This window comes from Chaetura pelagica, unplaced genomic scaffold (assembly GCF_000747805.2).
Source record: "Chaetura pelagica isolate M959 unplaced genomic scaffold, ChaPel_1.0 scaffold493, whole genome shotgun sequence".
Taxonomy (NCBI): Eukaryota; Metazoa; Chordata; class Aves; order Apodiformes; family Apodidae; genus Chaetura; species Chaetura pelagica.
In genome coordinates, this window is record NW_009952696.1 from 616,266 (window position 1) to 629,707 (window position 13,442).

The following is a 13,442-nucleotide window of genomic DNA, read 5'->3' on the forward strand; positions in this document are numbered from 1 at the left end:
TCTTTCCCTTCTTCCTAAACAAACAGAACAGCTTGTATTCAGCATCTGAATGGTAAGTTGCTGTAGAGAATTTGCTTTAATATTTATATGTTCAGCACTGCTACAGGCTTCTGAGCTCCATCAAAGCCTTTATTATAAGAGCACTGAAAAGAGTGAGGACAGGGAGAAGTTAGCTGATGTGGGAGTCTTCCCTCCTGTGTGCACTGTCTCTCTCTCAGTGTACAAGAAGCAGAGTTCTTTGCCAGGGCCTCTGGGAGAAATCCTTTCAATATTTATAAACTGCTTCAGTACCTGTAACAAGAACTGGTGGGGACGCTGAGGTTTGCTGCAAGTGAACCTGACCTCCTGTCCCAGAGAAGGGGCTGGCACAGCAAACTCTTCCCTCAGGCAGAGGAGAAATTCCCCAGAGCTGCCACCCACTCCTGGCTGGGGACAATCCCCACGGGCATGTGGCTCATCTCTCCTGGCCCCGGGGGCAGCACCAGAGCTTTGTGCTGGAGGAGCAGCTCTGCTCCCAGGCCCTGCTTGCTTTGGAACATGCAGCTCACGAGGGGAACAGCCCAGTGCCACCAATGACACTGCCCTCCCACAGCCCAGTGGCAGCCCTCAGACAAAAGCAAGCTCCAGATTCCTCCTCTAACCTTGTCCAAAAGCTTGGCTTTTTTCCTACTAAATATTTAGGCTTCCAAAGACTAAAATCCCAGTGACTCCCAAGGCAGACAGTTTCACTGGGTTACCACGAGTTGCTAATGTTAATTTGAAGAGACTAGATAAAACCTTCAGAACCAGGCTTAAAAAAATACCCCTTCTCCCACTGAGGTTTTCTCTATTTACTTTTTCATTTAAAATTCCACCACTTCAGTGAGACAGCAAAAAAAATAATCACAAGCTCCCTCTGCCAAACAGTTAAACAGAGCTTGCACACGGCTGTAGCTACACAAAGGGAAAGGACCTAAGATTGGTTTCTGCTTCATTAGACAAAATACAATGGTTACAGAAGACTAAAAATCAATAGGGAAATATTGAAGCTTGTAATGGATATTGGAAGCCATAAAGCCTACACATACTGAGGGGCCATAGGCCAAATTTAGTGCAGTCCTCATACACACCTACCTTTTCTGTGATTACCTGTGCTAACAGGTTTGGTTTATAACATTCAGGAAGTAATCCACCTTCCTGGCTACCCGGAGTGCCCACTACCTTTCCCCAAACCAGGAGTTTATCCAGGCACCACACGGTGCTGCCAGGGAGGGAGTTCAGCTCCTTGGCTCCCAGGGGCTCCTCTGGCAACAGGTCCACGAGCTGCTCCACAGGCTGCTCTGCCATGGTGAGGAGAATGTGCTCTCCCACCCCAGGGCTGAGTACTGCTCTCTAGAGAGGTCTGTGCATCCCTCCATTGCCAAGGAGAGAGATGGAGAATAGGAAATGCCCCAGGACACAGACACCACTTGCTGTCCTGAAGACCCATCTCCATCCCCAGAACACAGAATCATAGAATCATAGAATCTTAGGGGTTGGAAGGGACCTTGAAAGATCATCTAGTCCAACCCCCCTGCCAGAGCAGGGTCACCTAGAGTACATCACACAGGAACGCATCCAGGTGGGTTTTGAATGTCTCCAGTGAGGGAGACTCCACAACCTCCCTGGGCAGCCTGTTCCAGGGCTCTGTCACTCTCACAGTAAAAATTTTTTTTCAGATATTCACAGTCTCCTTTTCTCCAAGCTAAAGAGACCCAGCTCCCTCAGCCTTTCCTCATAAGGGAGATGTTCCACTCCCTTAATCATCTTTGTAGCTCTGCGCTGGACTCTTTCAAGCAGTTCCCTGTCCTTCTTGAACTGAGGGGCCCAGAACTGGACACAATACTCCAGATGCAGCCTCACCAATGCAGAATAGAGGGGGAGGAGAACCTCTCTTGACCTACTAACCACACCCTTTCTAATGCACCCCAGGATGCCATTGGCCTTGGCCACAAGGGCACATTGCTGGTTCATGGACATCCTCCTGTCTACCAGGACCCCCAGGTCTCTTTCACCTACACTACTCTCCAGCAGTTCAGCCCCCAACCTGTACTGGGACATGGGGTTGTTCTTCCCCAAATGCAAAACTCTGCACTTCCCCTTGTTGAATTTCATCAAGTTTCTCCCCGCCCAACTCTCCAGCCTGTCTAAGTCTCTCTGAATGGCAGCACAGCCTTCTGGTGTGTCAGCCACTCCTCCCAGCTTAGTGTCATCAGCAAACTTGCTGAGGGTGCATTCTATACCCTCATCCAGGTCGTTGATGAAGATGTTGAACAACACCGGTCCCAGTACTGACCCCTGTGGGACTCCACTAGTCACACACCTCCAACCAGATTCTGCCCCATTGACTACAACTCTCTGGCTCTTTCCTTTCAACCAGTTCCTGATCCATCTCACTACCTGATCACCAAACCCATACTTGATCAGCTTATCTACAAGGATGCTGTGGGAAACATCCCCCCAGCCAAGGCACACTGTTAAGCCCCTTTTTTCAATGGTTAAACCAACTGTCCCACTGCAAGTAATCCTTGATCTTCAATAGAAAGGAACTGAGGGAGGACTGGCCAGCCTGCAGAGATGAACTTAATGAGCCCTCAGTTATTCCCTGCCCACTCCTCCCCCTTGGAAGCCCTACCATAAGAAAACAGTCTTGCTTCCTTACTCGCATCATAAGTAATTCTGAGCAACCCCAAGGGATCCATCAACTGTCAGGTTGCCAGAGAAACATGGAGAGTATGTAGGCCATAAAAATCAAACTAAAAACCAAGCATCTAATTAGTATGCAAAAATAGAAAATAAAAACTGAACAAGAGCAAAACACTGAACAAAAAGTAAAAATAAACCAGTCCTCATCTGTCCTGAGCAAGTCGGAAAGTGGCCTGGAAAGGCTCAAGGCTCCCGACCCCTCCCTCATTTGGGATAGAGGGCTGTATGGTTCAGACACCAATTAAGTGTCAGAGACCCCTCACTGCCCCCCAGCCCTCCCAGGAGGCAACTTCTGAGGTCCACAACAAACTGCTCTAACAGACAAGCTGTGTTGAAGGAACCAGCTCTTCTGGAGAGGCAGGTCCTTGTCTGTGAGTCACTTCTGTGCAAAGCTGGTGAATCTACACTGATAACACATTTGGACACGGGTCTGTAACTACCAAAACACTTACATGTCACCAGCCCAGCCTGCAGACAAGCTCTGTGCTGCTCCTACCTGGCAGGAATCTCCTGGGTCCTGTCCCAGTGTCTCACAAGCATCCACCAACAAATTTCAGGCCACTGACAACTGTAGTGGCACAAGTTTCTAAAACTTAACAGGTGTGGGGAGAGCCAAGACACAGCCCCAAACACTGTACCCATCAGCAGTATTATCAACATACTGTTTGTGGCCTCTTCAAGCCACAAATTTCTGCTGAGCTCTGAACCTGCAGCAGGACCCGCAGGTCGCAAGACGTGACACTGGAAAAGTTCCACAGTGCAAGTCACTGGCTGTGAAAGAATCAGATGACATTTAATGCAGCTGCCCTGCAGCTCAGCTTAGTTTGTAAATCAGCAAACCAAAGACATGAACATGGGGTGTGCAAACACCAGGCAGGAAAATCCCTCAGGCACCTGCAGCCCAGGTCAAGTGTGGAAATCTGAACCAGGGTGTGAGCCACGGCTTCAGCTGGAAATGGACTGTTCAGAGGCAGGAACTGTCAGGTATCACAACTAATAGCAGAAAAGACATCCTCTCCTCTCCCCCCGTTCATCAGCAGGCATTAACTTGCACTTGCTGGCAAAGGACAAGGGCCAGAGAGATTGCCTATAGCTGCAGGTAATCTCACACTGTCAGAAAATCATTCTTCATTTCATCCCCCCAGCCATCCTCTGATCCCCTCCCTCCCTGCATATGGGAAGGGAGAATCATGACAGGAAAAAATCTGCCTCTACCTGCCAGTGTTTTGAAGGGGGTTGAAGAGAAGGCCAGGAGAACATCACTGCTATTTCCAAAGAAAGCAGACACCCAAACAGCCCAGCACCTCCGGAGATGCTGCCAACCTTCCTTTCTCTCCAGGAGAGAGAGAATGAGAGAGGTTCCTCACACCGACTGAAAGCCACGCAGCCCCCCAGGAGCAGACAAGTTCCACACAACCCTCTGCTCAGCACAGAGGCACCTCCTGCAGGCAGCAAATCAGCAGCTCAGCCCCGGAAGGGCTGTGGGGAGAGTCCCAGTCCTGCCCTCTGCCTCCCCAGTGTCACTGGCAGCCTCTGCTGACGGACACTCAGGGTACAGGCGAGCCAGAGCTCAAACAAGCACTGCTCTAATTCAACATAAGCATTAAAAATAACAAGCAGTACTTTAAAACTGGGATTGCAAATCACAACAGCTACATTTTAAAGCTACTGAGGATACTTTAATGCTATAATCCATATTAATCTGACACTAAGAACAAGACAAATACACCACAGATACTAATATGGTGCAGATGGTAAAGTGCAGGGCCATGTTAATGAAAGATGAGACTCCACTATTCTTCCTCCAGCATGCACACACACTTCCCTTAAATATTTACTCTAGTGCCAATGTCAGCAGTAAGTCCCAGCCAGTCTCTAGCTAATGGCAGCATGACACAACATGCTGTTCCTTGACAGCAGAAAACAGCCAGCCTCCAAATCCCAGGGGGAGTGTGCCTCCTAGCTGGGAGACTCCAACCCTTCCCAGACCTCACAACACTACCTGAATGCTGCCTGGAGATGCTCATCAAGTCCAGGAGAATGATATGTGAAGGCTCAGACTACAAAGTGACAACCAGGCTGTCCCTGGTCAAGATGGGACACATGCCCAGAATATCCCAACTCACCCTTTAGGATGTGTCGAACGATTTTAATGGAGCTGCCTCTCATGTTCAGAATCTGATGGACTCTCTGACGAATCTGGGATAGGAACAAGAAGACAGGAATCTTCAGTACAACACAAAGTCATGCCCAACTCCACTTTTTCCCACTTTGAGGGAAGAGCAGAAACGCTGATCACCACAAAATCCATCTCAGCTCTGCAAGTCCACATCCCCAGTGCACCTGCCCAGAAACAGGAAGGCAAAGGGCACAGGAACCACAGAGCATATTCACAAACCCCAGTGCACTCACACCAGCAGAGATGCTGCATTTTGCACAGAACAAGACAAGTCACCTGATGCAGCCTGTGCTTTTGTGAGACCTCCTGAGAGAACGTTCCTTCCACCACTCTCTCAGCAGTGGCATCAACAGGGCCTTGCATTTCAAACTGTGACCTCGCTCAGGGCAGAATGTACAAATTCAGCTACAATGATCAGTTTCTGTACCCACTAACACCATCCTGGCTGCTGGAACTTCATGGAGCTGCATGGACACAAGTGCAATAAGCAGGAGGCTTTCTCCCATAAAGGGAATTAAAGAGAAGATTACTCAAGGAGGCAGCACCTGCAAGGATTTAGTGTCTTTTTAATATCATGGGTGGAAACACAGATGATCTGCCAACCTTGCATGCAGCTTTACCTGGGGAACATTGGCATTGCAGATCTCTGCCATGATGTAACAGATGAGCTGTAGAACAAAGAGACCAGCATCCAGGCGGCGCAGATAGAACTCGTCTTCCATGTCGTCATCTATGATCTCTCCCCGACGCACCATGTCCTGAAGAGCAGCACAAAACAGGGCTGTGATGCCTGTCTCCAAACTATTTCCCATTACAAGTGGCAAAATGTGGTGATATTAGCCGTTTTTTTAAATAAATGCTTTGTTCCTCAAAACATTAACATCCACACATTTCTTGCCAAAGACGCACTTGAAATAATTCATTGACATTCACAAAACGTTTCATTCAGCTGTGAACAGGCTTTGTCTTTACTGTTTGTGAACTGTGTTCACCTGAACATTAAAATTTTAATTTCAACATACAAATCATATTTCTAAATCAAGTGACTAGGGACTATGAATATGGAACAAACCAGTGTGTCTATTATTCATAATGCCTTTGTCAAAATGGAACCAAAAACCTGCTCTTTTACTGGCCATCTGAGGGTGCTGTTCCGCAGTGCAGAACAGGACTCCAGCAGGCTCAAAGACCTCCCACAGGCTTCCAACTTCATCAGTGGCTGATGAAGGAGAAAACAGGTCCCACAACTCAGCAGAAGCACAGCTCCACCACGCCCAGCCTTCCTTCCTCTCCAGCTTTGATGGGGCCAAACCCCACCAGGCTGTCAGCAGAAAGCCACCAGCTTCCAGCTGGCTCTTCCTCTTCACCTATAGTGTTTCACCAGCAAGACCTGCCCAGAGGCCGAAGGCATGACACAAGAGGCCATCCCATTTGTATTGTTCAGATGGAGCATCTTCTTCAAAGCCCTGGCAAAGCTGGCCTGGGAGCAGGCCCAGAGCAGCTTCCCCCCCAAGAAGGTGGCCACGTCCACCGCCTCAGCCTCCCATCCATTCTCACAGTGACCTACAAGCTGAAGTAACCAATGTCACGGGTGACCTTTTGCATTCAGGGGTTTGTTTTTTGGTTTTGTTCTTAAATAAAGGAAGCAGCCTGTCAGCCCTGCTAGATCGCTGCAGCTCGTGTGATTTATCAGGCAGCAGGCTGGCAGGTGGGCCTGCTCAGAGGAGCAATATTTCCTCATTAGAGCCATCAGCAGCGAGCACCGCGCCCGGAGCGCACGGCAAGAACCACCTCCTCAGGGCACCCAGGCTCCTGGCACAGACACACACAAGGTCACTGGCACCAAAGCTCAGTTAGGATATCAGATTTTCCTGTTTTGTCACACCAAGGCTTCACATCTCATTATAGGGAGAGATTTTCAGGCACAAGAAGGAAAATTAACCCCTCACTGGAGGGGGCACAATGGGTGCTCACCGCACAGACATGTGATCAGGTGGTTTCAAGGCACAGCTGCTCACCACAGCCTCCTGACAGGACAGCACTGGTCTTAAAACACTTCTCCCAGAAATCTTGCTTGCCAGTGGAAGAACACGTTACGTTCCAAACCAATGCCCAGTTACCAGTGCCATGAAGCAGAGTGCTGTGCCCTCTAAGGGACCCTGCAGCACCAGAGCCCATCCCAGGACTCCAGTGTTTACACAACTGCTCTTTACTCCAGGTTCTCAAAATCATGAGCATGACATGACTGGGCAAAACCTGCATGCAAGCTCTTGCCAAGAAAAACAAAAAGCCAATTTTGTGCAGAGTGACTTCCCTCACTTTACATCCAGGCCACATGTCAGGAATCTGGTCAAATCTGGTCTCTAAAGCTGAGCAGCAGAGCCCGGGGAGCGAGAGAGCAGGAGCCTTTGCCTGAAATATCAAACCCCCATTCCAGAGAGATGATTCCTGAGCTGCTGCTCTCCCTTCTCACTGCACACGGACTTACTGGCTGCTCTTCTTCACAGTGCTAAATTCCTGAACAGAAAAATAAGGACAGGCCAGGATTTTGAATCTCCAGAGCAGGAAACAAAGGCTGTGTCTGCTCTGTATTCTGATCCAAGCGCGACCAGCACAGGCGCGAGCCCAGGTAACTGCGGTCTTGATTACACAGAGGAGGCAGCAGCTACAACAGCCCCTCTCGACAGAAAGGCAAGATTATTTCGTGCCAGTAAATTAAACAGATGTGAATTAGAAGACAAGTACAGTTTTAAGATGCTTTTTCACAGCCTTTTTTATTTTTTTTAAACCACAGCCACCCTTTAAATGCTAATGTGCCTCCCAGCACAGCACCACACAGCCACCTTTCCACTTTGTCTCTCTTTCAAAGCTGTCAAGTCACTAACCTCCAAATGAGCACTCAGGTGCCATTTCTCATCTGCCAACAATATGTACTGAGATGCCCCTTGCTGATGGGAGAAGGCAGCAGTAAGATGGGCTTCTCTGAAGCTAAAATGAGCTTCTCTCACAATAATGAGGCAGGACTGACAGGCCTCAGGGTGTCAAGCAGAGACTAGAAACCGAAGGGCACAATGGATCTGCTGTATGGAAGATCACATCTGCCCCACATGGTCACTGAAGCAGGGCCCCAAAAATCCTATGCATCCTCTTACTGCCCCCCTTGCCCTTCTCCCCAGCACACAGTGAGGCTGGGCAGAGCAGATGGGCTGGGCACTGATCAGCAGCAAGGAACATGGCAGGAATCCATGGGATGGCGAGGCCAGCCCAGGCCACCAGATAGAAGGCTCTGAATGGCCATGCAGGAAAACAACTGTCATGGTCTCCTACACCAAGCACAGATCCTCTCCCCTTACTGTCTCCCTTTCTGTCTGTATCATTGGGGAGGAGCAAGGGATACAAGCCACACTCAGGACGTGCTTTCAGACCAGCTAATAGCTAAACTAAGGTAATCACCAAGCTTTTGGTCCAAAAAGACATGGAGGAGACAAGGACCAACAGCTGCAAGAGCAGAGGAGCAAGCAGAAACCTCATGAACTCTGACCATCACAACAACTGTCCAGGACTATCTGCCTTCAGGATTTCCCCAAGACCCCTTTCACACACAGAGGCTGCAGGTGATGTAGTCTCTTCAGCAGCCTGACCCTGCTCTCCTTGGAACACAGAATGGTGAGGAATGAGCCCTCAGGCACAGACCCAGTTTCAGCCAGGAGAGCAGAGAGGCAGCCAGGTCACACCAAGGGGACCCAGAAGCTCTCAGAACCACACAAGAAACCACCAGAGTCCTCTGCTGTGGGAAAGACTTTGTTAATTTCTGCCTTACAAGCAGAAACATGCTTGAAGTTCTGTAAATTGAGGCACCAACCTGCAAGAGCTGAGAAGCTCACTGCCATTGCTATAAGGCAGAGGTTGCTTCCGAGCCAAGAGAAATGGAGCAGCAGCTCCTCAAAAGCAAGACACTGGCACCACGTTAGGGCAGCTGGGACATCTAGAGACCCACCAGTCTCAGCAAGAAAGTTCCAAGCTCAGCTCAGCTCACTGCCTGCAGAGCTGGCAGCACCAGCAGCACAAACCAGCCCCCCTAGCAGGGCAGGTCTCCCCCAGCAGGGTGCCCATGGCTGGCAGCACCGCAGCCACATCCTGCGCTCGGTGCAGCTCCAGCACCTCGGCCCTTGAGTCCAACAGAAAGAAGGGGCTGGTACAAATCCCCATCACAGGCACCTGAGTGTGGACACTGCTCTCCCGCCTGGAGCTCCACCTCTGCCTTTCAAGGATGGAATGACTTAACTGTAGCACAATTAGCATGTAATTTGTAAGTCATTATAGCACAAAGTGTCTGGTGAGAATATTTTATCAAATAAACCTGCTGAGCATAATTTTCTGTGGAACTATAAAAATATTAAACCATCTCCTGTCTCTTCCTGCCATCTTTAGAGATCACTAAGGCTATTGCTGGTGCCTGTCATTGTACCTCACTTTAAAGGGTGTTCTTAGGGCTGTGCACCATTTCCTACAGAAATAATTAAAATATGTGAGAGTGGAACAAGGTCTTTTCTAGGTTTCATTAACTAAAAACTCTGAGCAAAGTGCTAAGACAGGCACCAGGTGTTGGAGACAAATGCTCATATGGACTTTGCTCCAGGGTTTCACATGGCAATTAGGGTATTCATGAAGTTATCATCTCTGATCACTTCTGAATAGATCTCACAGAAGTAAACAAGTGGGTAACACCAAGAAGGGGATCTCATTCCATTTCATTGTCCAGACTAAGGGTGCAGTTTCATTATCACTGTTCCACCTCAGAAACAGCTGGCTTCAGAAATTCCTCCCCTCCCTTTGACCCTCAGCTATTCTCACACCTCCACTGCCACAGGCTGAAGGGCTGGGCTATAAACTAGATCACTAAAATAAGCCAAGCTAAAAGAAAAATTTAAAAGGAAGAGAACTGCAAGAGCAGGAGCTTCTTGTGCCAGCTGCACTGCTAAAGATAAAACATCAGCTATGATACACTCAGTCATTCCTTGCATAATCAGGTTTTCACCTCTTGTAATGCAAGACTTCGGCAGGACACTGTCCATCAGACCTGGATCTCACTCTCATCAGCACAGGCTGAACCTGTAAAATCACATCAGATATCTTTTTTTTTTTTTTCTAGAGCAGGGAGCATGGTGAGGATCTGTTCACCAGATTTGTGGGATACTACATGCTCTACTGCAAGAGGAAGGTCAAAAGTCCCCAGGTGACAGCACAGTTTCTAAAGGACCAAGTGTTCACTCCACCCACTTCAGTGACTCATGTGCCACAGCCAGAAACATTAAAAGTGCTCAGTAAATTCTGTCACAGCCAGACAGTGCCATGACTTGATGGACAGAAAGATGGCTTTTGCCTGCTTCTGCATGGGGAAAATCTTGAGCCACTTAAGGTCTCAGGAGACTGAGCCCACTGACCATTTGAGGATGCTTCAAAACAAAGCGAACAATCATTCCAAGGGTGTTCTCCAAGCTAGGAATGAACCTCAACATGGTATTTCATACATGTTGTGCCCAATATATTGCACATGAGATGTTTCTGCCAAATCTTATTACAAGCTCTATTAGGGGTGAAGAGCTGAGGATCACTTATTCCTGCCTTTCCAGCCTACAGAGCCCTGCAGTGAGGAAACAGCACAGGGGCCTCTGGATACAGGAGTGGAGAACCTGAAGTTCTTGGGTTTCTCTTTCCTTGTGCCTCAGTAAACACAAAGGGGTTAATATTATTAATTAAGGAGCTTCTATACAAACTTCACATTCAAATTCCCTTCACCCCTGCTTCGTGCTGGTTGCTTGCTACAGGTGTTAACATCTGCAGATTGTTTGGGATCTCTGGGTAAAGGGCACACACACCCGCTCCGTGCGGCATCACAGAGCTCGGTGCAGCAGCTGCTGAGACACGGCAAGACCCAAGCCTGAAAAGCCCACTCAGTGTTTTGAATTCTAACCCCCCCAGACCAACACCAAAACGTACAGAATAAATAATTCCTCGCTGTGTTCCGAGGACGAACAGAGCGCGGAAGCACAGCAGGGAAGGGTGAGGGCTGCTCCCCTGCGGAGCCCACAGGCTGACCCGCCTCCTCTCACCCTCCTGGTGCCTCTGGGGGCAGCAGCAGCACCCTGGGCATGGCAGCTGCTGCCGGGCACGCCGGGCTGGCTGCAGTGATTAGTGCCCATCACGTGCTAATTAACCACCCCCTCCTCAGCGCTGATCCAGATCATCCTGCGGAAAGCCAGCCAAGCTCGCTAACAGCTCTGCAAGTTGCTTTCTGACTCCCAACAGCCCATTCTCTTTGAAAAAGTCTGTTCCAGCTCCAGGAAGAACTGTGTGGTACCAAGGCTCATGTCATTCAAAACGATTCACTGCTGGTGTGCAAGAGAGCACAGCAGCCCTTGGCTGCAGCCCCACCTAACTCATCAGAATCGACGCCTTCTCGCCGCTCAGAGCTCCGCCGAGCGGGGCAGGAGGCCTCACGCACGATCGTGTAATTGTCTTTCTGCATTTCACTCTCCATCTGCCAAACCAAGCAAGATTGCAGCCAAGTAAAAGTGAAGGCAAACGGAAGCACAGACTCAGGCCCTCCCAGGAAAATTCACTCTAAGGAAAGGCCAGAAGCACCACCTATAAAGTTCTCAACCCATTTATCTGAGGTTAACTAGAAGCTGGAGAGAGGGACAACAAGAACTAGGAGGTAACAGCACAGGTATGAGGGCACAATTCAGGAGAGTGACCTGGCTAAGCCACAATTTCTGTGCAGATGACATGCCTGTGCAGAGGGACTGAAGACATGAGCTGGCAAAACTTAAATACATACATGTTTCTCTCCATCAATCTTCTTATCAGCTGCCTGCATGGCATCCAGGTACTTAAAATACAGTTCCATCAGCCTATCAACCTGCAAGGGCAGAAGAGAGAGACCTAAGCAAGAAAAAGAACAATGCAATCATCTTTAATCCTTCATGCTATGTTGTTTTCCTCCCAGCTGCAGTCTGCATAGAATAGCAGGCAATTCTGTCACTCGCAGGAAGGAACACATCACAGAAGGACGGTACAAGTGTGCGCAGATGAGCACGCTGGGGCTGCAGGCACTGGAGTGTAATCCCACATCTCAACACGGTCCCATCAGCTCCAGCTAACAGGCAGCAAAAAGACACGTCCCTGGCTCACCTTCCTGAGCCGTGGTTTTCCAGCTTCCTTGGACCTCAGACCTCTCTGCCTATGCTGTATGTGGCCAAGCTTATGTTAAATGTATCAGACACGTCACAGCTCTCCTGCTCTCCTCTGAACTGTATTAGGCAACTGAAAGCCCATCTAGCATGGGAAATTTTCTGCAGTGGGTAGAACAGGTTATGAAAAACACCTTTAAGATCACTAATGAGGAATACTAAGCAAACAGTATTTCCCCAGTGGCAGAATTTACAAACCCCTTGGCAATTACTGGTTTGCAAAAGCTGTTTCTGTTTTGCAGCTGTTTGATCTATCCACCACCATGTAAATATTTTTGAAAGAATTTCCCAGAGTAAACACTACCGATGTGACACAATCTAGGAGAGGAACAGGGGATGGTAAATGTGTGTTATAGCAATTCCTAAACCCTGCAAGAGGGCCTCACTAGAAAAACTGTCACCTTTCCACACTGCTCCGGTCTCACAGAGCCAGCACCACACAACACTGCACCACCTGTGTCGCTTCATCATACCTCAGCAGAGTGACTGGACCGAGGACCAGTACCACCATGGGCAAGAGCACCAGAAAACAGGAACATGTGACCTGGGATACCAAGTGCTACAGGCATCCCCCTTCTCCATTTTGTAGATAATGAGAGCAGGATGGCCAGGAGAGTGCAAGTCTCCACAAGGCACACATTCAGCACTCACCTTCTCACTGTCATTCTCTGTGAATTTGTTCAGTAACCGTGTCCTCTGCTGCCCTCTCAGGTTTCGCAGGAGGGAGGCCAGGATGGAACAGACATGTTCTGGAGATACAAAATGAAAATTGCATGCTTATTTTCTCTGTAACGTGCCACTAAATCTACTACCAGCACTACCGTGTGTAGCTGCTGGTAAGAGGAGCCCTGGTTCCCTCCCAGCACTGCCAAGCAGAGGCAGCACAGTGAGAGCAGCACATGCTGGCAGGGAGCACTGACACTTCCTTGCCCGTCACAGCCCATCCAGAGAGGTCTCCTCCAGCTCTGCTCCTGCTACACGGATCTTGCTTTTTTTCCTCAGTGACCTGGGAAAAGCACCTCATGTAAAGCCCAAGTTCCACTCCTGTCTCCCTTCCCAGCTGGCAAGCCTGCTTTACTTGAAGCCAAGCAATGAGACAACACTGCGAGTATCCAAAAGACAACAGAGGTGTCAATATGCAGCCAGATTCCCTCTAGAAGGCAGCTGACCAAGAACCCCCACGCCCAGCACCGGCCTCTGAGGAGCAGCACCAAGCTTTTGGGAGCAGCTCAACAGGGACAGGGGTGTCCCTTGGTGGGGAACCACCATGGGAGGCACAGCATTCC

General features: G+C 49.2%; 1 protein-coding gene across 1 annotated transcript in view; it reads right to left on the reverse strand.

Annotated features, from left to right (window-relative positions):
• Window positions 1-13,442, reverse strand: part of CTNNBL1 (catenin, beta like 1) — a 56,241-nt gene that overhangs the window by 909 nt on the left and 41,890 nt on the right. The window contains exons 12-15 of the mRNA XM_009994016.1: window positions 12,808-12,905; window positions 11,745-11,825; window positions 5,524-5,661; window positions 4,851-4,923 (exon numbers count right to left, since the gene is read on the reverse strand). Coding sequence (XP_009992318.1) covers window positions 4,851-4,923; window positions 5,524-5,661; window positions 11,745-11,825; window positions 12,808-12,905 — 390 coding nt within the window. The remainder of the gene's footprint in view (window positions 1-4,850; window positions 4,924-5,523; window positions 5,662-11,744; window positions 11,826-12,807; window positions 12,906-13,442) is intronic.